We start from the raw sequence: 27,684 nt of genomic DNA, 5'->3' as shown, positions 1-27,684 counted from the left end.
CCCCTGCGTGAAAGGGAGATCGGAGACAGGCTATTTCAAGCGACTGTTGGATAAAGTTCAGAATTACGCCTTTTAACGCAACGTACTTTTTCAGTAATCGCAGAACCTTTCGGTATTATTTCCTTATCGCAATACCAGACGCGCCTCAATTTTGCTTGCTGTCTCTGTTTCTCAACAGCATCGTAATGGAGTTGAAAAATGTTTAACGAAGAAAAAAGTATCGCATACCAAACTGCGCCTAGAATGAGCCGTGATGTCGCGAAACCTTGCGCGGCGTGCCCCTTCGGTGATTACTCTAAGTGGGTTCTGGTCTCGTTTTGTTCGTGAAGAAGTAGCTATTTGCGTGGTTCTGCAATTACGGCCGCTTTCGGGGCCAATCGCATACCGCCTCCACATCCATCTCAGTCAGCGAACCTGCTGCACAAGTGTAAAGCTGACATTTCCAAGAAGATGCCCGGGCAGCCGCCCTGAAGCAAAGGGCGGCGGTCCTTAAATCGATCCTAATAACAGAACTGCCGGTGCAGATCCTCCTGTGACGTCATTCTCTCAAAAGGCGTGGATGCTCCGTCGACTCGAAGGGACGTAATTTTCCCAGCCTCCCACTTTGTTTACGTCCTTGGTGGTGATTTCTTGCTCGTGCTTTCCGGCTGGCTTTTAATCGTTCATAGATCAGACGGCCGCGGCAAGGAAGTCAACACTTACGTCAGTGGAAAACACAAGCTCCCCTAAAGGAGATAATCGAAAGCAAAATAATAGAAACAACTCCTTCAGCTTCTTTCTCATTCCATGCCCTTGTTGCTGGTAAAAGAGGTGCTTCGCTGTTTTCGTTTTACGAATAATTCCCGAGAGCGCTAAGCTGGTATTCCAAATTACCGATGCATGTGTCTGCCTGGTAGACGGGCGCAGCGGGAGAGCGGGAGGTAAATGAGCTCCACCGGCAGAACGAAAAATGAGATGCGCCTCGGCCGACTGCTTATGCGCACTCGCCGAGGACCTCTCCGGAGTGTTCAGTGGAGCGCTCTTAGCTTATGCTCGTGTCTGACCATCGCAAGATTGAACACTCGACGAGTGTACCTGGCTACCGCCGCACAGAAGCTGCAATAGTGGCCACTGCTGAAAGTCAGAAACCTTCAGCCGACCACGGCCTTACTTGCCGGCGATGTTGTTCGTTGTCTACGCGCTCGCCGGAGCTCTGTCGCTCGTAGTGGGCGCACTTCTGGCGGTGCACTTGGCCCGCCACAGGACTTGGAGATACGTGAAGCTCATGCCGGGGCCGAACGAGATGATCCCCATGCGGACAGTGCTCCAGATACAGATGAGGGCATCGGCTATGAAAGACCGGTTTCCTCCAAATGTTGGTGAGCATGTGCCACACGTCCTACCACTTTCTACTTTCTGTTCGCATGTGTTCGTGCTTTGTATATTACAAAAAAAAGGTCACGAAGTTTCGGCGAATTCTAGTCAACTGACCAAACGAGAATTTGCCGCTGTGACAAATATATAGAGACGAAATTACCTTGAAAACAAAGAAGGCTGTACTTTTTCGAACAATTTTTGTAGTAACGCCGGCTTCTCACCCAAGTTATTCCTTCTGCGACTGCCTTAAATTTGGTGGGTATTTTGGAAGGAATCTGCATCCCAGTGCTCCGAGTGGGATGCAACTGAATACACAGCCTAGAATTAAACGGCAGCGCGTTTGGTGCTACACAAGCACAACTAGGACTGCATCACCCCGTCCCACGCACAACTGACTAACGAATGACTTATGCAGAAAACGTATACTGAGATCGAGGTTATTGATGCGTACAATTTTGACATTTTCATTATTATGCTTTCAGAAGTTATAGCAGAAGAAATATTAATTAGCGGCATATATACCACGTGTTCACTAGTAAGGTTATTAACAGAATTATTTTAAAGAAGAAACTTAAGCAACCGACGTCTATGAAGTTATATTATACAGTCATGCGCACAATAACTGTAATCGTATTCTGATGTTGGGTGCATTTTAAAATCATTATAACATCCATATTTATTTTTTTATTTGGACCAGTTCATACGCTTCAATAGAATACTTAGGTCCAGTCTGTTATGGTCTTGAGAATTTTTAAAGTTTAAAATAATGCACGAGGTTCCAGATTCCGCCGGGAAATCCTCCTCAGATTCTGCCTCTTTGCGCACCCCAAGGCCTGGCCCCCGACACGCCATATTGGCCCGATTCTCTTTGACGTCGATTGGGCCGACGCTAACGACTGCGTTTCGTCGTGCTTCGGCGAGCAACAACAAAAGCTTAATTAAAGTAGATGCGGCTTTTACCATGCATTCTTGTCATTGTGAATATAAATGCGGTCATGGCACTGAGCAAGGTCACCATCAAGTGCTATAATATTTCACTGAGCATTCCAACTGCACTGACTAACCAGTTTTTTGTAATTGAAACATAACTTATCAACTTGTATCCAGGGAAGCAATTAGTGCAATTAATAAATAGCGAAGCAGTTAATAAATAGAGAACGCCAATGACAAGAACAACCATCATTGCTGCGCACTATAGAGAAGTGACTGGCTAATCATCCCAAGAATTATTCAATTCACCTTATTCCCGGAGTAATTTTCATGAAGTTGGCTGTTAATGCTTGCATTAACGGATACCGCAGCGTCACGGGTTACATCTTTTCGCACTCATGCTCAAGTGTTAGTGCTCAAGGACGTATACACATAGTCGTTTCGGAGCACCATGGCCCGGTCATAGGTCAATAGGAGCCCCACTTAGGAGCGCAATACGAAGCAGCCAGTTCTTATTTATACCTTTATGCGTAAGTAACGGATCGCCCAACTGACGAACTCACGTACTCATCCGTGACACCGCGTCAAGTCAGCGAACCATTCGCCTCCTGAAATAATTAACGCTGCGGATGGGAACCGCGCACGAAGGAGCGCTCCAACCCTCAGCAACAGGGCTGCAGGAAAAAGCGCCGTTAGCCATGGTACGCGCGTCTGACTTGTGGGGAGAATGCTAAATTGGTCCTAGAATTTGTGATATATTTATCTATGCCCATTAATATACGACTGTGCGAAAAAAATGTTTATAACATCATGGCTGCTAGGCGCTTACTCTTTCTCTTTCTGTTTGTTATCTCTGTTGTCTGTCGTTGGAAGGAATGCGCCATGCCTTCCGATCGGGACGCGAATCAGTTGCCACGGAACCGTCATGCGGCAGCGCATGATACGCCGCACTCGGGAAGAAAGAGTGGTTTCGGGGGTGAAATCTATTTAAGCGACGGCAGTGGATAGGTACGCAGCAGCATTCAAAAGAAACATAGAAAAGGCTCAAACATCTCTCCACTGCTTTATAAGTAGCTATTGGGCAGTGGTTTAGCGTCCGCAACGGATCGCACAACGGGATGGACAACGTAAGAGAAATTACATATTTTTAATTATTTATTTATTTGTTTGTTTACACATACCTATGAGTCTTCAATGAGGCATTGTGTAAAGTGGGTGGGATGGAGCCCCGTACAAATATACATGGAACACTGACTAGATGGACAAGGATATTAGTGTCATTTTGTTTACTTCCAGAGTTGTAGTGGCTCGCAACTATATCGCAGACTCTCCACTGAGCGTCAATTCAGTTTGCAAGTTGGGCAACACATCGACAAGAGTAGCATTGGCGCCTCGGTTATGGCCTGCACTCACTTCACAATTATGTAACAACGCCAGCTGTGAAAAAAAAGGCGGGGGCCTGTTTAACGACGCTTGTAGACGTCGGCAACCACATTAACTCGGGCTTTAATTAGTCACGGTGTGCGGGGCTCATGGCGTTCGGCGTGTGGTGCGTTGCTCGTTAGCGTGCTGTCATTCATCATCATCAACCTGACTGCGCCCATTGCAGGACAGAGGTCACTCCCATATCTGTCCAGTTAACCTCTCCTCTCAACCTCTCGTGAACTGGCAGAGAAGATGGCTCACCTGCGGCCTAACTAGGAAGAACTTCCCGAACGTGAAGATAGGAGTCGAGCAGCGACGAATCGGAACGAAAGCGTCAACAGCGAGAGGATCCTGGCGTACGCACTCGCCAGACCGAGACCATCAGACTACAGCCCCGTCCAGGCTCCTCCGCGTTCATGCAGTGCGACCGCCACGCCGCCGCTCCGTCTTCGTAGAACCAAAACAAGGATGATCCGCTCCAAGCTCTACACGGACGAAGAAAGTCGCCAGGGTGCGCCCCAGGAACGCCTTCATAAGTCACTACGATTCGGCATATGTACTAGTAAAACCTTTCGGTAGCCCATGTTAGCGCTAAATCTTCCTTTTTGATATGGGAGCAGCGCTTATCCACCTTTGTGAGCGAACGAGACGTCGAATCAATGAGGTGGTTCGCTTTGGAACCATCTCGTGGATTCAGCCCTCGTCGTCGTTGGCCGTTCTTCCGTATTTGGAAAGGAACTGCGCACAAGACGTATGAAGATGCGTCTGCCGAGAGAATCCCTTTTCGGTCGGGATCGCACATCGCTATTCGCTGCGCAGAGCACATGAGCTTCTTTAGTGTTTGGAAAGCATTTTGTAGATCAAGGCCTTAAAACCATTCATTTTCTTTATGCATGAAAGCGTGCGGTGGTGTGGCAGTCTGAGCCAAATTAGGAAAGAAGCGACCTTATAGTGGTTGGCCATGCCTAGCATACTTCGCATTCCAGCCACATTAGAAGGGGGCTTTAGACGCTGTATTGCTTCCGCCTTTGCCGTGTCTGGCTACATGCTTCTTCGCTGAGAATATTGCATAGAAACCGGATCTCTTTTACTCCAAGCATGCGTTTCTCATTGTTCAGGGTTACATTTGATTGTTAAAGGTTACATTTGCGTCCTGTAGATTTTAATTACCGCTGATTGTCTATTATTACGCTCCTTTTTGATGTCGCCGAAGATGAAGACATCATCCACAAGGTTGACGACGCCGGGAAGGCCGCAGGTAATTTCTGAAGCTCTCTGATGGATATTTTCCGGAGCGGAATCGATTCCGTGGAAGCCTGGTAAATTAAGCAGTATCGTTCAAAAGCCCTCATAAATATCGTCAGCTCTTCGGAGGCCATACTTAGTCGAGCATGGTGAAACCCAGAGTTAGGATTGAGCTTGAGCACAACTTTGCCCTGGAACGTTACCCAAGAGCCTGATCAACTCATGGTAACGTGAAACGCTCCCAAAAGATGCTGTTATTCAATTTCGCAAGACCCACGCGTACTCTCACTTGTCCTGGCGGTCTAACGACTGGGACGACTCCTGCAATACCAGTCGGTAGGGCTGTCTACTCTTCTAATGACACCCATCCGCTTCATTACTTCTATTTCGCACTTCAGGGGCTCTCTCAGCGGTATAGGGACTCTACGTTGAAGAGTTTTAGCGTGAACAACGGCATCTGTCCGCAGACAATATGTTTCTATTCTCCTGGCAGTTGTTCCTAAGCCGGTAATTTCTTTCTGATAAAATACTTTATAGTGCTCTCTATCAGAGCTAACCGACTTCACAAACAATTTTTGGTCAATATGTGGTCGACACTGTTGTGTCGCGAAATCTTTGTGATGTTTTGTCGCAAAAGTATTTATTGCTAGAAGTGGAAAGTGTCGTCGCATGTATGTTGAGAAACGGGGATGTGCTGGGAACCCATTCATGCGCGCCGCGCATCGAAAGACAAAAGCCGATCGGCGGCCGCGGAAGTCTCGGGATCTCGTGTTGTGCGAGTGTGTGTGTGTGTGTTACGCGAGCAGGTGTTTAGTCTCGTCTCTTCACCGAGCGCGGGATGCACGGTGTCGGTTGGCGTCAGGGGAACGGCACCTCAGCGGCGCCGCGACCACGGCAGAGTGGAAGGCAGCGCCATCAAGAACGCAACTGCCAGCAAAGAAGAGACTCCGACGAGCCCATCCACTTCCTGCGACGCCTTTATCGGCCTTGTGTTCAGAAAAAAAGTAGCCACTGCAAAACGTTTACCACATATCCGCTCATTCCTTTGAGCATAAAGCGATAAAATTCAACGTGAAATAAACGTACATTACCTGCATGAGCAGTCATGTGTTGGGTTTTTTTGCATGTACAGTCGTCAGTCATGGACAGTAGTTTGCGGGATGTAGATTAGAGGATAACAGCTTATTTCTACTTTCTCTCTATAGCCATCCAGCTGCTGTTTGTCCCAGCGAATGGAGCATGCATATCCCCTCATGCTGCAGTGCTTTGGAATGACCGGCTTAGCGCGACGAGTAGAAATCAATTATTCTCCGCAATCCTGTATCCCGCAAAATTTTGGTCATTACTGTACGGGGAGGGGGGGTTGGGTGCGCCTCTACGCGCCGAAGACGACTCACAGTATATCATTCTTATCATAAGCTGAGCGAGGATTACGTATATCACTAGAGCCAATATGCAGCATCTTCGATGGTCGTCGGCTAATTTCTGCATTAACCAATGTGCTGTCATGCCAGCGATTGATGTAATGCATACTACTTAACAGCGTATACCGCGCACCATATTTGCTTTCCGAACAGCAATGCTTCATAATACAAGACACAGTTCCACATATAAAGCCTAATGACTTAATTTTCCCCGCTTTCTCGACGCGCTGGTACAATTTAGAAGGACTACTGCGAACTCAGAAAGAAACTGGTTGTGGCGAGCTGCTGTCTCAAGCAAAGATTTTTACTCCAAAAGCAGTGGAGATGACGTTCAGTTGTTCTCCTGGGTTTCAGCGATGATGTCCAATTCTTGTATGCTTTCTTGAACCGCTAAAAAAAAAAATCTTGACCGACGATTACAGTACTCCCTAATGCAAAATTTGAGCGCAGCTCGGTTTTGCGATATATGAAACAGAGAACTTGGACAACGCTTAAGCTACATTTAAGAGTAAAATGCGAAGCATTGCCGCTTTGTCGCACGGGACATCTAAACTACCTCACTGAACGAACGCACCTCAGTGCTGTTAAGCGGTACGGTGTACGCCCTGCCCTGTTGCGGCGTCCTCTCCCGAGTTTGCTTCTCGGTGCGAGAGCGCGTTGCAACGTTCTAGTCTCACTGCTTCAAGCAGGAACGCTGAAGCCACTATGGAGGCGTCTTCGTTTTGAGCGGGCCACGAAGCGCGTGGCCCGCACATTCAGCCTAGTTCGCGCTCGTTCCCTTGGCAAACGGCGTGGATTCCACAAATGACCCCTAAAGACGCCCATGACGGATCGACTGCCGATTCATGGCTGACTCAAGTTGAGGCTACCACTTCGGTGGTAAATCTTACGTTGATTCGGACATAATCAGTCACGTACCTATGCGATAATTACGGGCAACAATCTTTGCTCAAGGAGTCATCTGACTTGGGCAAGGTAGTTAGTCGTGTTTCAAAAATCGTCCAACGTGTCCCACCCGAAAGGGAGAGTTTGCTGAGTTATCTGCCTGCTGCCGCATTTGCCACAGTCGCTTTTGCGTAGGTGGTTGCGGTGCACGTTCTAATAACGTGACCACTTTGGGAAGTTATTACGCAACAGCCGGCGCCATCTGAGTGCGATCCCTCTCATCTGTCCCCGCCTAGCCTCCGCCTCCACTTTCTAAATTACACTTCCGCCTTTCTCGCTTCCACCGCTGCCCCCTCCCTTCGAATTTCCATTCTCGTCCTCCCTTCCTTATCGCCCTGCTTTCATCCTTCGCCGTGCTCTTCGCTTTGCTGTAGTTCTACCGGTTGCGCCGACGACAAAGACGACGACACGCAAGCCGGAAGGACCGCCTAAGAGCTGCGCTTTATAAAGTGTGGCAGCGTTTCAACGTAGTCAAACCAAGCAGACGTGCGAAAGCATGCGTCTAACCTGGTTGGGTCATTGATTTGCTTTGCTGGTTCGTCGGCACGTCTGGCGAAGATATTATTTCGATAGTAGTATCAGTTGATGAAGAAGACTGTGCAATGCACAGCGCGCGAGAATGTGTTGCAGTTTTAACACCAGGCGTGATTGCCGCCGCGATAGCATGTGCTCTAGTGCACTAGCCAGTAAAGCTGATTTTTTCGCGCCGCCGCGGGTTCGAATCTCAGTCGAGCCTCAATCAGAAGTATTACTATTGCGCAGACTCTACTTTCTACATTACAATGGTCTTCGGCTTATTAAAAGTGCCACAGAGAATACATTATGACAGAAAAAAAAACAGTGAATCCCTCTACCTTTCAAAATCAACTGTACTAACCCCCGCATAAGCTGCATTGCGCTCATGAGAGCGTAATACTGCTTACTAATCTAATACAGATCTAATACAACTTAAACAATACACTATATAAGCATTCGCTTGAGTAAAGGCGCACAATATTAGCTGATAATAGCGCATTATAATCGCTCGATTATCCATTTTTTTGCCATGACCAGCTGTCCTCATGTTTACCTGAACCAACATGAATGAGCATATAGTTGATAACATTTATCGCATTGAAACAAAAACAATGACGCCGTGCGTTGCGTCGACGGCGCGCATAAAAACGTTTGCTGTAGTGTACCGGCTCAAAACTAAAGTTTACATAATGCGAAATTCTCCAATGCGCACGAAATCCTCCCAAGTCTGTAGCGGGCTCAGCACCTAGTAATCTTGGAAGCCAGCTCCGTAGCATGTCGATTTCGTTGAAAGATGAAGGTAACTTTGTATTGCATAGTAGAGGCTTTGCTAGAGACAGTCCCCCTCCCAAGAAAAAAACACCTTTGCATAAGGTCGCATTGTTCGCTGACGAGATGAAACATTCCGTTTGTTGCATAAATTGAAGCTTAGTGCCTATTCACGCACTTTCTTATTTTATAATTACAGTGTTCATGCAGTCACGATTCGCCCTAACTTTGGAGTATCAAAAGGAAGGATTCTTCGCCTTTTACATTGGGACGAGACCTTGTATTACAGTCTACAAGGCCGAACACGTGGAGGTGAGTTCTGGGAAAACTATTTTTTTTTCACGCATTCGTGTTTCCAATGTGACTTCTCCCCTCGCACACTCAACTCCTTCCACCCATCTTTTTTTTTTTTCGGGTACTATGTGAAACCTGCACAGGAAGGTATGGCAAATGTTTACTTTATTCCTACGATCTTGCCTGAGCATTGCGGCAATAGGTTATGATTGTTCAGTTGGTAGAAGGTACGTATAAGCGTGACGGCATGCGTCATGTCCTGGTTACATTTTCGGAGTTATACGCGGTATATAATGAGCGCTCATTTTGCGAAAGTTGGGTACATTTATCAGCGACCACTGAAAATTTGAGGAACCGTTTCACAGGGAGGTTTGCGGTCCGCTTTGCTCTATGATACGGAGTTTGGGTCGCACGAAGCATTTTTTCATGCCGCAGCTCAACAGTCAGAGGGAAGTCGCACTGCAGAGGAAGCTGTTGCCGCGTACTGGACTAAGTGTCATGCGCTCTTTTCAGAAGAGACCGGAACAAAGCTGACTTTTCAGATCCCGAATGACCGTCAGTGTACCGGCTCAAAACTAAAGTTTAGATAACGCGAAATTCTCTAATGCGCGCGAAATCCTCCCAAGTCTGTAGCGGCCTTGCCATGCGTTGCCTGCATTTGTTCTTCCGATCCACAAGTTTTGGAGAGCTACTTACTAAAGAACGACTCTGCCCTTTTACTGACCTGCCTAGTCCGGAATGTCATCGTTTCGCTTTTAACGGCGATTATATTGAAGCGTTTCTCGAAAAAGCAGACACGACGCGATCCGTAAATACACTTACCTAGACATACATAAACTTACACATACTTGCATACTGATAGATACTTACACATAGATCTATGAGGATTTTAAAGCGCACACGGGAAGTAGGGTCCATGGCAGAGAGAGCTTGGTCAGCTGTTTCTTCATAATCACAAAGTGAACATGGGAGGGAAAACCTTAGGGTGCTTGCCAGGTCGGAGTATTCGTATGGGCCAGCCCAGACGAAGGCAAGTCCACTTGTCGAAACGTCGGCAATTGCTATTAGCGTGCCGAATACTTCTGCGTCTTCACGCACTGAAATGAATGATTTCTGACAGATCAGAATCTACAGAATCAGAATTAATTTTTCAGTGCCTCATATGAACAGTTTCATTTCTGCCCCGTCATAAACATTATTCAATTTGACTGGTTTTTGACGATGTTTACGTTTATAACTAATAAAATATTTTGGCGTTGAAACGCTTGAGATATATGTAATGTGTTCGTTTCTGCTAAGTCTTTTTTTTCTAAGGGCAACTCCGACGCTTTTTGTACCCCGACCAATTTTACTGAAACTTTCAGGGTAAGTTCTCCACGGTTTCCTGGTCATATGTGAGAAATTTTGCACCCGGCTGACGTCTTGAGGCAGCCCAAATAAATTTTATAGCTTTCAAACTCGTGGCTTCAATCGGGGCGATTTCTGCGGACAACCTTGCATGTGAGACGTCACAGATTGGCACGCTCGTTGATATTCGCTTGCATTTGTTAAAGGACAAAATGTCGCCGTTGATTTTGGTCATTTAAGAAAAGTAATGATCCAAGCCGTCGCTCACAGTTGCCAAATTAGCCAATTAACGCGCGCACAAAAAGGTTTTTGGATACTATCCGTGACATCATAGGTTGGTATGTAGTAACGTCATAGTTTGGCCGAATCCCAGTTTCGCTTTCAGTTTCCTAGTTTGTGCTGTTGTAAAATAATTATACTCGCTATTTTTAAAGCGGAGTGTCCACCGAAGAGAGGGGACTCTAAAAGAATGCGATGTGATTATCAATGAACGTGTTCAAAAACCCGCGGAGGTGCCATTTAACAAGATGATTTTTATCCACGCAGTCCACGCACTGAGAGTTGCGTTGCACAGTCCGTAGAACAATGAACACGCTTCATCACACGGTCTTTAAGCAAAGCCAGAATCAAAAACTTTTGACAAACGAAAAATGGTGGCATGGGTTATGGAAGTCGCGCAAGGCTCTCCAATAAATTTCATTTGCCATATAGGCGCTTCTGAGAGTTCTTAGGGACCGAGGACTCCATCAGGTCTTATGCATTCATTGTGGTGGTCTAAATGGTGCACATTTTGGTGTGTCTTTCTCCCGCCACATTAAACAGAATTCTTTTTACGAATTTTGTCGAACTAATATTAATGCCTGCGAGTTTATTTCGTGAGTCTGACAATGCCTGATGGTCATGTGATATCAGACAGATATGAAATTAGTCGGCCAGCATGACGTAGGGCTCACAGCTTGCCCAAACCTTTTTACATTGTTGACTCTTTCGCTGCCATCCTTGTTGTCTAAAGCAATGCCTCCCTGCCGTTTACAAATGAAGTGCTAAAAGGCCGTTTACCTGAAGATTAGTGCATATCAGAGGCAGGCGAATGTTCGGGCTTGAGGCATGTGACATGTCCAGTATCACGTGGAAGGGTTCACGATGTTGCCTTGAGGAAGGCCGGAGTGATCGCGTAGGCCGCCATGGGGACTTGGCGGAAAGGCTTTAGGGTACAAATCAATTTCTTTGTTTATATGATGGGTTTTGATGTTTCCGACCCAGAGCCATGTGTATCGATCTCCTTGTGCAAGCAGGAAATACATCCAGCGAAACTAATAACATTTAACGTTTGTTTTCTACATATCAGTCTTGGGAGTATAGCACCATAGCTGCGTACCTAAAGAGCAATATTATGTACCCAAAGAGCACCGGATTACAGCTAAATGCTGTAACCCGCCACGGTGGCATAGTCACTTTGGTGCTCGGCTGTTTATCCCAAGGGCGCGGGTTCGATCCCTGCCGCGCTGGCCGTATTTCGACGGAGGCTAAATAAAAAAAAAACAACGTCCGTGCGGTGTGCGATGCCAGTGCACGTTAAAGAATCCCAGGTGGTCTAAATTAATCCGGGGCCCTTAGCTACGGCGTCTCCAGGACATTGAACCCCCAAGTTGCAAGTTACTGATGCTGTCTTCAGTGCGATTCTTTTCACTTCCAGACGTTCATGACTAATCGCAGCACCCAGTCGAAATCTTTTCACTATCGGCTACTTCATTCCTGGCTGGGAACAGGACTTCTGACGAGGTATGGAACTTACAGGAGCTGTGATTGAGAACCGTGTTCTTGGCGTTTACCTATGGCCTCAAATCGACGCCAGGATTTAAACTCTCACAAAATGCGAAATAGAGACCTTTCTATGTATTTTCCTTCTGAAGTCATAACACAAGAGAAGAATTTTTCCGGCTGGTAGCGTTGCCTTCAAGGTGATATGAATAGTTGATATGAATAGTCAGTAGCCTTCCGGAAACAGTGTTTTTGTGCGAGTATGAACAATATAGCTTGGGGTTGAACTATTCGGTTTTTATTTTTCGAAAATTCGGGGGACTGTTTTGGTCTTAATATCAGGATGCCACCATCGTTTCGTTTCTTTTCGTCGGCTATTATTTCCTACGTATAAATTTTCGGCTTCTATCGGTGCAACATGTGGTGCGTGCGGTCAAAAGTGACGTACATTTTGTATTAGCCTTCTTTTTTTTTAAACTAGCCGCTCATGTCTAGCCGCGTCTTAAGACGAGCTGTCTTTGCAGAAGAAAGTCGTACACTCGTGTCAAAAAGCAAAAATGCCGAAGATTGACTGAGCAGTGAGACTGAGCAGTGAGACAAGAACGTAAGGGAAAGTTTAGTTACAGAGACTTGATTTCCACTTCCTTGTTGCACTCTGCGCTAATCTAGATGAGCGCGCACCCTATGCTCCGCGTGCTGAGGCAGCGATATGGACTGCTGTTCAACCGTAGTGGAAGCCAAAATACAACACCTTCGTGCCGTTTATGCATGATTTCGCATTGCTGGTTGCTTCTCGTGGTTTCAAATATTTTCAATGTCCATACATGCAGTCCAAAAGCCTGCTTAACGAAGCGACGGCCGCAAGTCAGTGATAAGTCTGAGCAGACGGTACTATGGTAGCCAGTAGCGCCTAACTAAGGGGTCGAGCCTTCCTATCTGCAACGGCGTGTGTGAGTTTAGTACTGTGCCTAATAACTTAGTCATTGTACTAAATTCCTAAGATAGCCCTCTCTCACCGCGTTCCTGGTTCCAGCACGTTCTTGATTATCTGCTGTGACCTACTGTAACTGTCACTGAATAGCCTGTTAGATACCGTATAAATGCCAGAACCTTTTTCGGTTAAACCGAGTTTCAAAAAGTGAATTCGGCGTACTTTTATCGGTGTTTTTTATTCTCACTGAAAAGACCAACCCTTAAGTATAGGTTACAAAACAGATGCCTCAGAGACAGCACCTAAGAGCAATATTATAGTTTTTTTTTTCACTGGTTCTGTGCATTTAGGAGTACACTGTGGTAAGGTCGCCTCAATTTTTCTCTTCGAATAGTTACCATTTGTATTCATGATTTTATGCGAAATGGGGCAGACAAGTACAGCCAAATATATGAAAACTGCACACTAGCTCTTTTTCGTTAATTTTACTCAATACCCCTTTTATGACCTTCACGCTAACTGTGCTTTTTTGCAGTGCGGGACCCAAGTGGAAAACTCGGAGGCGTATGTTGACACCGGCTTTCCATTTCAAGATCCTCGAAGATTTTGTCGCACCAATGAACAGAATGGCGAGACAAACGGTTGAGAAGGTCAAAAAGCAACTCAATGAGCCCTGGATAGACGCTGTGCCCTTGGCAGCCTCGTGTGCCTTGGACGTCTTGCTTGGTATGGACATGCCCGGCAGCAACTTAACCAAAATGTTGAATTTAATCACGCACCGCAATTGCCAGCGATCTACTCCTGAGACAAGTCAACGTGAACACACATACTAACGGCCCTACGTGATACTCCAACGCATGCGCATTGCGTGCGTTGCGAGGGCACATCTTATTGCGCTCTTGGCATCAGCGCGGTGAGCTCCAGCGCATTTTTCTGCGCCCGTCGAGTGCTTCACGCGGCACTTAGACACTGTCCACGATGCACCACAGGATGGAAGAAGCCACAAGATTATTAGCAGGCCTGAAAGCTTGTTAACGGCGTCCCGCATAAGCTAAACAACTGTTTCATACACTTGAAGCACTGCTAAAAATAAAATGTAAAAAATTTTGCGACTCCCGTAAGCTTTTTTAAATTGTTAGTACCGTAAAGGAGGGCGCAGATATCGTCTCACCTGTTGGCATTTTTCTAGCGGCCTCCATTCGGAGAAGCTTTCGCTGAGAGTTCGTGCCGTCTTTGCCAAAAGTAACCGGTCTGCCGCGATGGTGGCTCACGGTCGAGCAGCGGCGCTGCGGTTCCATGCGGTGGCCGGTGCTTTCCGGCTGCGAGTGTAACCTGGGTGATGTAAGCCTGCGCCCTCGCCCTCCGTCTTGGGATCGTAAAATATCGCCCGGTAGCATGCACAGCGTACTCTATCACGCATTCGGAGCAGATTGCTGCTAAGCGCGGGCACTGCGCACTAGAGTACTACATGAACCGCATTCTGAGGCTCGAGCCCGGACCCAGCCCGAGACTCAAAGCCCGAGCCCGACCCAGGCCCCCGGCTTCTAGTCGGGGCACAGCCCGAGACCGCTCCACTATAATTTTACTGAGCCCGGGCCCGGCCCGCAAAGCTCGACGTGAGGCCCTGCCCGGCCCGGTCCCAGGCCCGTTCCCGTATCCGCTCAAGAAGTAAATTGTTCACTGAGTGCAAGTATTCGCCTGCCACGCATGTAAAGAAGCGTCCGGAAAAGACGCTCAAATCGCAATCACACTGGAAAAAATTGGCTTGATAATTTCAAAAACAAGAGGCAATAAGACTGGCTCTCTCGCTCGGCTTTCTGATCAGTGATGTTGTCTGTGAATATGCCCGCGAACTTCCGAGAGTCAAATGAAATGGGTTCCACAAACCTGCAAAAAACTTTGCTTTGCGTCTAGATTTCTAATCAGTCCTTTTTTTAACGGCCGTGTTGTCTAAATATTCAAACGTCCCCAAGAGCGTAGCAGTAAGATTTCTTTTTCTTATTGAGCACAATTTTGAGGATTGGATCATGGCCGCACTGGGAGCGTTTCTAAGGAGACGAAAAGTAATAAAAGCGCTTGTTTATTGCGTAGTATGCGTTTGAAGACCCGAAGTGCCCTACACCAATATGCTCTTCTCCAATGGCGTTCCTCGCAGTGTAGAGATCCCTTTTTAGGAGTTGTAGGCGGACAGTAAAAGGCCCTCTTGGAACGGACGGCTGTCCGTCGAGCTATCGAATGAAGGCCCTTCTCCAGAGGCTCTGACGAGGCTAGGAAACCGAGCGCAAAACCGAGCTGATGCGGAGCGCCTTCTGGCAGATCTGACGGCGTGCACTGCTGATAGCGGAAACAGCCAAGTCACCTATGCTGTCTGCTTTGGTATAGGCGAGCGCACTCGTGCAAGTAGCCGTGAGTCAGGTGTTGCAAAGCTCCATTAAGAATGCCGCTTTAGTGCAGCCGACTGCTGGCTTTTGCACATCTACTTTCTCTTGAATCGTTCAAAGCGGCGAGACGTGTGCGTCCGAAATTAATTGAACATAGGACAGTGAGTGACGCTAATGAAAGCTGGTCTACAAATGAGCTTTCTCTCTTTCCGTGTCAGCAAGAAAGTGGTAGCGATTTATTAATAAACCACTTTAAAGTTTTTAGCTCCTGGATTCTTTCACATTCGAGGTGTTTCGGGCAACAGTTAAAAAAAAATCAGCATTACTTGTAATTTTTCTTGCTCGTGTGAGGAACATGCAACTCTGCCAGACGCCAAAAATAAGTAAATAAGCACTGAGTAATTTTTTTCTCAACAAACACCAGTACCTTATTTAATACATGACGCTTCTAGGGCACACTAAGTGTACTTAGCCCTGCAAAAGCATTACGCAGCCCCTCCATGTACGAGCCCCAGCCCGACAGAGCCCGCGACTTAAAGCTCCGGCCCGGCATGGGCCCGACACAGGCCCGGCGAAACAGTAAAAAAAAAAGTGCTTTCCTGCACGCTTGGAGTGTCGCCAAAATTAATTGGGATACAGCTGTCGCAAAGAGAATGCACTTTTTTCCTCCTGGCCTTCAGTGTCGTCCTGAAAATGAAGCCATCTTTTTAACTTTTCCAAGCACACTTCTCCACATCTTTGAAATTGCGATAACGTTTTATTAATGAATCAGCAACGTGGACCCAGAATTCTTTCGGCATTGTGACCTGGTTAGGTGCCGAAAGGATTCAGAGACGAATAGCTACAACTACAATGCGGCTCTATGTCCTATCACCCGTGTTGCTACAGATAAAGGATTACTGTCGAGCCCATTGGTTATACTAAATGTTTTCAATGTGGAGTAACGAGTCCATTGATCCCTCCAGAATTCGGCAATATATAAAGCGCAATGCAAATGCTTCCTGACATACAATCCCTTACAGGAAGCTTCACTATTTGCCTGTTTTCTAACGTTAAGGTGTAAAACTATTTCAGGGCATCGGTAAAAAGTTATTTCTTTTGTTGTCTTGGAACTTCAGAAGACGAATCAATATTTTATAGGCACCATTCAAGAAGTGTGTGAAAATAGGGTATGTCACCCACTCGCAGCTTGCTATTCATGTAGAGCCCGACCTGCGTATATCTTTAAGGTTTTTTTTTTCACAGGCATTGAGCTCTAAATCAGGTGGTCAACTAAAAACAGATAACGCAAACATGGTTCGCAGCTTCTGACATTGCGCCTGCTTTTTGTTTCCCGGACATCGCGCTGCTCGGAAATTAAGGGTCTCGTTCACTGAGCAAGTGGGTCAAGTGTTTTCAGTGACACAGAGAAAGCCCTTCTCGAGTTTGCTTCTGAAACAACACGTTCACCCGCAAGCCAATCTAATATAATAACAAACTCTGAAACATTCTACAGCTGCACGCAGTGTGATACCAAGTGGCGGAAAGACGAAGCCGTAAACAGAAACCGAAATGAGAAGCGTCCTTGAAAATATTCAAAAGCTTTATTCCTCTGCTGGACTAAATAGAAAACCTCACAGAAAACTAGGGCTTGAATTTTCTAGCGCCGTTCCCCTTTTCTATTGGGGCCACCGCGATGACTCAGTGGTTATGGCGCTCGGCTGCTGACGCGAAAGACGCAGGGTTCGACCCCGTCCGCGGCGGTCGCGTTTCGATGGAGGCGAAAATCTAGAGGCCTGTGTTCTGTGCGATGTCAGTGAACGTTAAAGAACCCCAGGTGGTCGCAATTTCCAGAGCCCTACACTACGGCGTCCTTCATAGCCTTTTTCACAAATTTGGGCTAGTTGGTGCCAGCTCCAAGCTTTCCAGAAAAATGACGCTGTCTGAGTGTGCCTCATAGCCGAAGTCGCTTTGGGGTGCTGAAACCCCCTAAACCAAATGAAACCTTTTTAATCTGTCTACTTTCCAAACATGCAGAGAAGCACTACACTGCCAAATCAGCTAACTGACAGGAGCGTTGTGCTAAAACTTCACTCGCAAGATTTCCCCGTGGAGAACGCAACGCATAGTACCTTGCCAGAGAGCAGAGCTTGCAGTGCACGTTTCTGTGCGCATCGCCCTCGCTCAGAAGCATAGCGATCAGAGGGCGTGAAAGTGTACGTCGCACATGCCAACCTGTGACATTTTATCATTCAGAGCAGCAGAGCGAGTACGCATGCTTACGTCGCCCGCACTACACTCGAAGCTGGAGAGCACCGGCCAGCCCCCCACCGCAGCGCCGACGCTCTACCCCGAACACGCCGCTGTCTCGGCAGCCTATGGGTGCTTTTGGCAAATACAGCATGTTGCGCTTATGACGTGGTACATAGTTACGCCAATGACATCGTACTACTATGAGGATGCATTGGGCATGTACTGTGGCATCAGCAGAAATTTAAAGTTGCTCGAAGAGAAGAGGCAGTCATTCCATTATTCGGCGTAATAAGCCTATTTGTTCGCTTATAGAGACAAAGGCTCTTGCCTGATTTTCTTTTTTTCATTCGGAGGCCTATGATGCATCTACTACCTTCTGCCGCTGAGCATTAGAGCCGTAATTGTAAGCCTTTAATTAAAGAAGCGATGCTAAAGTTTGACCTTTTTAGGAAGGACTACTTGAGAACAAGTAATGCTGCAACTCAACCGCGGAGAAGCTTAATGATGTCCCTGTGCAAAATCCCGGTTTTATATAAAGGACACTACAAAGGAGCAAAATCTATACAGATTAAAAGTGCAATATTTTCTTTCTTCTTTGCGTGGTAGTGTCTACGCTGCCATACGCTTGAGCATAAGGCGTAACGTCGTAGCGTTCATAAAATAAGCACTGAAAAAAACAACTGAAAATCTCTAACCTATCGTGGTTCAACCGTTATTGACAGCGCAAAAGAAATAGCAAGTCTACTTTAAAAATTAAATACAAAGAATCTCTTGTGGTGATTATGATAGCGCTCTTCGTTCGCAAGATGTTAAAATAATTTTGGTGAATCGCTGTCGTACATCAGGTTCCTTAGTTGACGAATCGTAAATAGTAGAGGTGCCACTTTTCGCGGTATTTGAAACAATGAAGATGAAACAATGAATATATATATATATATATATATATATATATATATATTCATTGTTTCAAATACCATATATATATATATATATATATATATATATATATTCATTGTTTCAAATACCATATATATATATATATATATATATATATATATATATATATATATATATATATATATATATATATATATATATATATATATAGAGAGAGAGAGAGAGAGAGAGAGAGAGAGAGAGAAAGAGAGAGAGAGAGAGATGAAAGGAAAGGCAGGGAGGTTAACTAGGCGACGCCCAGTATGCTACCCTACACGTGGGAAGGGGAACGGAGGGGGAGACAGAATGGCCTATGAACACATGAAAAAGTGATCTCCCTTTACTCTCTCACTTTTATATATCTACCTGAAGCTATAAGATAAAGAAACACTATAAACCTGGATGACGCACTGTTTTCCACAAGAGATCGTTGTGAAGCTTTAATTAGAACACTCCACTGGAAAAAGCAACGCACCATAAATGAGCAATGCAGTTTTCTATTTTCCTTACTTTTTAACCGCATTGAAAAAGAGGCAATGAAGTTCTATTTCAATGCTTCTTGATTTAATGTCAGTGTAGTTCCGCTTTTTTATTAGTACTTTACTGATTAAGCTTCAAGCGCTTCATGTAATGCTTGCCTTTTAAGGCTGTCATTTGCATTGTATTTTTTCCCCGCAAAAATGCTTTGTGTCGTCTTCTACAACATTGTTTTGTCTCTGAAACTTTCCAGAAACCATAATGGGCGTGTCGAATTCTAAGAAGGACTGCGAATGCCATGACTATGTGAAAAATGTGAAGTTGTAAGTTTTCATTTTCTCTTCCCTTAATTCTAACGTTTAAATGGAACATTGTAGCCCTCGTAGCGACAGTGTGAACAGTGTATTGAGTTTTACTTGTTCTGTTTATTACTTTAGTGCAGTTGGAGCGCATGACTCTACATCAGGGACGTGAAGGGTGCAATAAAACTAACACTGAGAAAAAAAAGAGGAGGATACTTTCGCGGCTGAGGCCTAATTATGAATCCTCTGCGATCGCACAATTACACCTACTTAGATATTTATCTATGCTTGGCTTGTCACCATAATGAAATTTTGACCGCTGTATTTCTCTTCTTCCAGTGTAGCGGAGAGAATAGTGCAACGATCGCAGACCCCGTGGCTTTCATTTGACTGGGTTTACTGCAGAACCGAAGACGGACGACAACACAGGAAGCATGAGTCACTAATTCACGCATTCACTAAAAAGGTAAAAGCACACCAAGCAACAACCTACGAACGAGGCGCGCTTTCATAAACGAGACTGCTTATCGCACGGGTTGAGCCTATTTTTTTGCCACTGAATGCTTTCCAACTTGGAAATTTTCACTCTCGTGAAAACCCATTCTAACTATAAATAGGAACTAAGGAGCATTGGAACTGTTTCTTAGAACTGGACGCTAAGGAATTTGAGCATGAAATATTTCCTTACAAAAATTGTGATGGTCGATTTCTTTTTTTTTTTGGCAGGTTATTGCCAAGAGACGAGAAGAGCTAATGGAAGAAATCAACTCAGACAACATAGCAAAGGAGGCAACCCCAAAGATAGAAGAGAACCTTGAGCTATGCACGGGGAAGCGAAAGCGGCTGACCTTTATTGATATTCTTCTTCGTTATAGCATACAGGTCGATTCTTCTTTGACAGACGACGACATCCGAGAAGAAGTGGATACTTTCATGTTTGAGGTAATCGCGGAAAATCTCAGAATACAGCTGAAATAAACCATGAACGCCCTTTAGGCTCCCACCCTTCCCGAAGGGGGGGGGGGGGGGGGGGCGGGGAAGCATGCGCCATATTAATTTAACCATATGTTTCGGTCTGCTCACGCTACAAGCTAAGAAAAAATTAGTCCACGCTCTCCCTTCGTTATTTCCTCCTTGCGTTTTCTGACACAGCAGGAAGCCTGAGTCAAGTGAGGGTTTTCAAGCAATTGGGGTTAGTGAAAATTACCTGCATTGGAGCACAAGAATACGGGACTAATGCTAGACAGTTTCGGCATAAAAATTGGCTGAAAGGAAACATTTACGAAGAAAACGTTAGTTTGAATTCAAATATAAACACACGGCACATCAAAGTTTTGTAACCACCAAAGCGCTTATAAGGGGAAAATAAACAGAGTAACTCACTTGTTATGTCTGACGAGCACTTGAAAGCTTGGAATTACCATGGTTTAACGAACTCAACACTGCAGCCTTTATTTCAATTAGAGTCACCCGGATTTCGGATTTCTTTATTACAAACAATGCGGGAAAGCTTAGTCAGCAGAACACTATCGGGTTTGTCTTTTTGGTTGTATCGTGTTGGTACCTAGAAGCTTCTTTGCAGTGTTGAGAATACCCTGTCTTGCTGAGCAATTTCAAGTTATAGTTGGAACAGCCTTCTCCCCTACTTCTCTCCCGCAACAAGGGCGTGCTTATTAGCCGCATCGCCCACATCGCGATGTCGTTACTATGCACCTCGTTCGTGATTCAAACAACGAAACTCTTGATAAGAAGGGCGGAGTGCAGTTTAGGGGTCTGAGTTTTAAGGAGTATTTGTTGTTTTTGGAAGACGATTCCAAAGCTAAACTGGCAACCAGTGGCAACATATCAAGCGTACGGTCCCTTTCTTTCATTTGCCGTGTTTACTTTGTTAATTTTTGTCGTGCTTTTGCGATGAAATAGCACTAGAGCCTACGAGACGAAACTTATTTCTATGTTGAGATATGTTATCGCTCCGTTCTCTCATATGCAACTCTGTCCGGCTTCGCCTATCGCCCTGAACGTCACCGCATCATAGTCATAAAAACTGTCGGCGCTGCTGGTATCTTTCTTTCTTTTTGCCCCTTTCCCTTGCTTGTATGAACTTTTTTTAGGTGAAAGTAACCTGTTCCTCATTAGAAAGTGGCAGCTCATTAACCTATGCCAACTTCAATGAGTCCTGAGTGTTTCGTTAGCGGCATGGTCATCCAATGAAAGAAGGAAACGAGGCTGCAAGTGGCTTTGTGCATGCGTTCCAGTTAACGCATATTCGTCCCCAGATTTAGTAAATATAAGATGACAGTTTAATACAGTATCAAATATATGTTTCCAAACCATACATCTGGAAAGGTTTCACTGACTGCTTTGTGTCGCATATATTTTTAGGGACACGACACAACTGCCATGAGCATTGCTTGGTCCCTTTACTTGATTGCACTGCACCCAGACATTCAAAACAAAGTCCAAGAGGAACTAGATGGTATGCTTGACGACGACCTAGAAGTTGACATACGACTGGAGCAACTGAAAGAACTCAAGTACTTCGACCGCGTCCTCAAGGTGCGTATAAATTGATTTTTGGCACGTCGGGAGGAAAGGTAACCACACAGTGCACCACGATTCTTTTAATTTTTCAGGAGTGCCAGCGCCTGTTTCCGCCGGTGCCGATGATAGGGAGAAGCGTGGAGAATGATGTTCAAATAGGTACGTTTATTTCTAACCAATGCAATGGACTCCTCCAGGCCACCTCCAAGGGCAATCTTCTGTCATTTCACATCTTTTAAATCAAAATTCGGTTGCACCCCCCCCCCCCCCCCCCCCCCTCCGTTAAAAGCCTTCAGGCTACAGGGTTTTCTGTTGCCTCTTTAGTGGAGTATTCAAGGCACTCATCAAACTCTAAATTTATGCGAGGCAAGAATAATCCTTATCCCAGCCTGTCAAGGCCCTTTAGTTTTCACTGGTGCCCTGAGTGCTCCCCTATGTGGCTCAAAAGAAACCATGTGGCCTGAGCAGTTTTGACGAAGACTGTAGATTTTGCGGATTTCATATGCCGGTAAAAGTCTGAAAATAACGTGAGAAACGCTCAGGATTCGGGAGCACCTATGATAGCTACGTTCTTTTATATTTAGTATGGTAATGTTGTCATTTGCACTGCAATACCAAAGCGTACTGAAATGCAACACTACTAATCTGCATCGTTGCAATGCCTGTACTTCGATTGGCAAACTGGTTAGTGATCCCTGCGAAGGCACAGCCGTAGACCCCGCGTAGTGGTGAATTGCAGAGGAATATGGCCTAGTTGTGGCGCAGCGTTATAAAAAAAAACATACAGTATAAAGTTTTACGCAGATGAAAGGCTCTGGCTCGCACTTCACTGAGTTCCTTTAGTGACTTGTTTTATGTATTACTGGTTTCCCTAATCACCTGCAACATCACGCGGTAGAACACGATGAAAATAGGTTTTTATTTCGCTCAAAGAAACCGCACATGATCATTGAATTGTGACTGACTTTCTCTTTTCAGGCAAATACACGGTTCCCAAGGGCAGTGACGTCGACGTTTTCCTATACGCTTTGCACAGAGATCCCAGCGTATTCCCAGAGCCGGAGGTGTTCGACCCGGACAGATTTCTGCCAGAGAATGTGGTGCGCAGGCACCCTTTTGCATACGTTCCGTTTTCTGCCGGTCCAAGGAATTGCATAGGTAAGAAAACGCCAACACTGTCAAGTTTGTGTACCAAGTGAGCTAAAATAATAAGTCGATAATAGTGGTCTGTAATGGTGGTCAAAGGATAGCTTCCACAATGCATATCACGGCAGGTAGCAATACATGGCTTAGCAAATAAAAAAAAAACGCACAATTTTTATCGTGCTCTTGGTAGTTTGGCGGCTACCATGACGCCAGTGCAGCCTAGCATAGTCCTGATGTTTGCGCAGAACGCTTTTGCTTGCTTTCTTTAAATAAAATAGACCGCTAACATAATTAAAAGATTCCTTCGTTTCCTGTAAAATTATTTAGTTCCTTGCGACTGCCGTTGCGTCATCTCATTGCTTTCTATTTATGGTACCTTCTTCGCGTACACTTCGTGCTCGTAATTGGAACTGCAAGCTGAAAGTGCACAAGAACAACTTGAGCAGGTGGAAAAGAAAGAAAACTTTAAGATATTAGGTGTCAGCGAATAAAAATAAAAGAAAAGACGCTCATATACGAAGTTCGTTGGAAAGGTCACTTTATTTGTGGCCAACACCTGGGACCGGCACGGAGCCTGTTTAAACCATAGTGTTATTGAGAACGGATGAGATATAGTAATCAGAATTATGATCGGTGGAGTTTTTTCTTTTATTCCTTGTGATCTTACCACCTGTTGCGAGTGTCTTTTTTGTTATTATGAAGTAATGTCGTCCAGACGGGCATTCGTTACTACTTTTGCAGTGCAATAATGCGTACATTTCTAAAACGAAACAATGTACAAGGAACTGCGAAATCTGTCTGGTAAAATATTTTTTCACATTGCATTCTATGCATTGTATTGACAGGGCTGGCAGTTAGCCTTTTCCTGATAGATATATGGTAAGACTTGTATAAAGTTGATATATTGGACATAAAATATAACGATGCATTCGTGTGGGCCGAGACCATTATGGGTGTCATTGTTAAAGCACAATATACATTGAATGATTTTTTATGGGTTTATGTGCAAGGGAATGCTGGTATGTAGCCTAATAACAGCTGATGTATGATTAGCTGCACAGCACAGTGAAACCGAAGCAACATTTAGAACTTAAGCATACGACCTGAACAGTGAGGTGGCGTTTAGTCGCATTCACATAAGTTCCGAAAAACGAGTGGCTTGTGGTGAATCCGACGCATTTGCGGTGCAGTCTCGGCGCTCGGCAAGGGAAAGCAGGTATAGGCTAACGGACTTCGTTTGCGCCCCCTGACGCCCGTACTGCAGTCACGCAGTAATGTCTGTCCGTTTGAAATGCCCAAAGAAACTTCGTTCGAATTTCAGACTGCTCTCATACGAAGGCCGCAATGCTATACTAAGCAAAGCAGCAAGCCTGATTTCTTTCCTGCTTGTGTGTTTCAGGACAAAAATATGCTTCGATGGAAGTTAAGATCGTCATCGCCACCATTCTTCGGCACTTTCTTCTGAAAGCTGTGGATCAGCGTGACCAGCTGATCCTGACATGCGAACTGGTGCTAAGGCCGGTGAACGGTCTCAGAGTTGCTTTTGCGCCTCGGTCAAGGTGCACCTGATAGAGTGCTACCAGCTGCACATTTTTTTGTCCCATTACCTCATTACCCATGACGTTTTTTTTTATCCTGCTAGGATTTTTCCTTATAGCGGGTTCGACAACGGGAAGTTTATTTTCACGTGAAATTTTTTTTCGTTTGGTAATAACTTTAGTGACAGCGCGCTCAGTAACATCGACTGCACATGGTTTCAACCAGATTTCATCTTCCTAAAATTAAGGGCTTACCTTCTGTTCTTCTTTAATCTATTGGGCAATTAAAATTTTTAACGTATGCACAACACATGAAGAAAAGTTTCCTCTACGAAAAATTTGCTATGCGCAGATCCAGCGAACAAACTTAATATCATGGTAGCGGCTATGAATGTTTGGATATATCGTGAATTACGACTGCATCAACATAATTTCAGATAGTTCCACGCTCTTCGCGTTATTCTTTCGTATTCTGATTTGAGCAGCTAGTTAGACACGTTGCTCTATACAATACAAAGAACGGGTCTAAAACGCAGTCTCCACAAGGAATCATTCTTATGAAGCCACGAGTGTATTATGTTTGATCTAGTCCTCTGCCTGTATCGTTTGTGAATTTTTACAGCGTCTCACAGATCCAGTGCAGCACTGCGGCAGGCAAAGCTGTCGACAGCAAACCCGGGGCAGAATTCATTAAGCTGACCTCACATAGGCGGGTTTTCCATTGGGCGCAGCCACTTGTTAACTGTTCGATTACGACTGGGGATTGTGTTGTCAAATAATCAAAAACCGTTTGTGAGAGCATTAATTTTTGTCCAATAGGTAAGTGATTAGTTGAAACCAGCTCTCGCTTCCAAAACGGTGACAGTGAATTGAAGGGTAGTTGTATAACCGTTTGTTGTTTTCTTTTGACTATAATTAAAGACACCCGAAATTGAAGCTCTTGTGGAGAGCTTCATGAAGAAAACATTTGCCAGGCAAGGACATTGGTCGTTTCACTTTAGATCGGGCATTGCTGAACATATTGGTGATCAAAATTTGAAGTTTTTTTTTCAAACCCTCTTTCCTGTTTTCTTTATAATCTCATCGCCCAGCGTTTGCGAACTGATGCGCCTATTGCAAAAACGGATCCCAGGTACGGGTCCTGTGCGAACGAAAATTTTCAAAACCCATTCATCTATTCATTTGGTAAATTTTAGGTATATTTTGAACCATATTGAAGAGGCTTTCCTCTCATTATCAGTTGCAGCACATGTTGCAGTACTTTTTGGACGCTTTTTATGTTACGCTTGTGTCATAATGCAAAGATCCTTAAATAATCGGTGGACAAGAAGCCCTAAGCTGATAGCGTTTTTTTTTTCATTCATGAAATCAGTCGAGAAGGGGGAACGTCTCCCGTGAGTACCCCACTGAACTTCAATGATTTTTGATGGCAGTCTACGGTTTGAAGCTTACTCTGTTTGCATGCGTTCTAGGCTGCCCTTATTTTATATTTATGACCGTTTCCGAGTGTCTCTCAAGTCGCAGGGCACTTTTATTTTCCTTTCTTTTATAAGCCCTTTCTAATATATGTCTCTGAAGTGAGAAGTAAGCCCGTTGTACTCTACGTGGTGCAGCCTGGGCAATTTTATTTTAACTTTTTTTCGGCCCACACTAATTTCTGTTTCTTAAAGGGCAACTAAAGAGGTTTATAGAATTTTATGAGTTTAAAAGGGCCGCATGTGTGAAACATGCAGGTAAAGCCTGCGAAATCGTTTTGCCCTAGCATTTGGAATGGCTATGTAATCGCCGAATAAAGCGGCGTCGGCGTTCAGGCTTCTCTGCAGTGCACAGCGACGAGCAAAGGCCCCATTAACGACGTCCTATATGACACCACTACGTTTCCAGCGATAAACAATCGTTTCAAGGAATAAAACCAACGCCTTTAAAGGTGAATCTCACAAGGCATTGTTTCGCGCTATCGGACGACGCACAGCACACAGCAGCATGCAGGCCAAGGCAGCGGACATTTGAAGTTTCGGCAGTAATGACGTCACAACTAGTTTCCTCGCACTTCCATAGTGCAGTGAGGAGAAGCCTGAACATCGTTCCGCTTTTAATCGATGGTTACGTCACCATCTTAAATGCGAGTGCAAAAATACTTTGCATGCTTTACCGCGAAGCTCCGTAGATTCGAATTCTTGAATAACCTTGAATTCCCAGAAAACCATTTCAACTTCCTTTTTAGTACCGTCAACGCGGGCTAGACAATTTTATTTTTCTTTCTTTATCTTGCTCATTCTAATATATGTCTCTCAAGTAACGCGATTAATGTACGGTTTGTTCCTGATACCAATAGCACAGCACGAGAACAATTTAGTGGAAACGCTGAAATATATCTCTTTTCTTTTGCAAACTACTTTGTGTATCTCAGATTTTTTACCGTCCTCTCACCAACTACGATTTTCTGTACTGTGTGTATTAAATTTTGATTGATTCTTGCCTATAAGCTATGAATATTAAACTGGCACGGGCTGTAATTTTTCATGACTCAAGGAACGTTTCAGTGTTTGTTGTGTGGCTAGTATCTTAGCGTGTGCCTTTTTCTAACACTGGACCCTGAAGGCCGGGTGCCGTTTTAAGAAATATGGACCCAAACCTGGCACTTAGTGTCACCAAACGTTTATTTACTAAGACTGCATAGTAATCCTTTCATCACTGTCACACACGGCCGTTTAAAAAAAAATGGACAGAGACTCACAGCTGCTCGAAAAATGACCCGCTAAGAGAACACCAAAGAGAGTTTGTCTACGGCTGCTCCCTGCAAGCATACGTACAAAGAGTTACCCGGACTCTTCATGAAACTGAAGAGGCCGGCATATTATGCGCAACAACCGGCACGCTCAATATTGTAGTGGACTTGCACCTTTTCATTGTGAGCAGTCGCGGTCGGGTGCTCCGGACCAACTGGGACAACCAGCTGGTTTTAAATGCACACCAATGGGACAGTGTCCCTTGTGTTTGTTTTCCGCTCTGTCTAATTCTGGCTTATTTGCGAGGGGGCACACTAAGCGAGCTATCACTTACGCGAACAACCGCAGACAGCCGAGCAGAATAGTCAAAGTAAAGGTGTAAAGGCGGAACCGCATGGCGCGATTTCAGGCGCGATTGACGCGCGGATGGTGGGACGCGCGCGTCATTTTGACGCGTGCC

The 27,684-nt window shown here is 45.2% G+C and overlaps 1 protein-coding gene across 1 annotated transcript; it reads left to right on the top strand.

Moving 5' to 3' along the window:
- Positions 1-978: 978 nt before the first annotated feature.
- LOC144114628 (cytochrome P450 4V2-like) lies at positions 979-26,929 on the top strand. Its single transcript, XM_077648489.1, has 11 exons — positions 979-1,358; positions 8,809-8,921; positions 11,947-12,032; positions 13,478-13,668; positions 19,222-19,291; positions 19,610-19,736; positions 19,997-20,212; positions 21,653-21,826; positions 21,904-21,970; positions 22,790-22,969; positions 24,357-26,929. Exons 1-11 carry the CDS (start codon positions 1,160-1,162, stop codon positions 24,524-24,526), a joined length of 1,593 nt encoding a protein of 530 aa, XP_077504615.1. The 5' UTR covers positions 979-1,159; the 3' UTR covers positions 24,527-26,929.
- The last annotated feature ends 755 nt before the right edge of the window (positions 26,930-27,684 follow it).

This window comes from Amblyomma americanum, chromosome 1, assembly GCF_052857255.1.
Source record: "Amblyomma americanum isolate KBUSLIRL-KWMA chromosome 1, ASM5285725v1, whole genome shotgun sequence".
Lineage (NCBI taxonomy): Eukaryota > Metazoa > Arthropoda > Arachnida > Ixodida > Ixodidae > Amblyomma > Amblyomma americanum.
The sequence above is the reverse complement of the archived record's forward strand: the minus strand, read 5'-3'. Positions and strand labels throughout refer to the sequence as shown.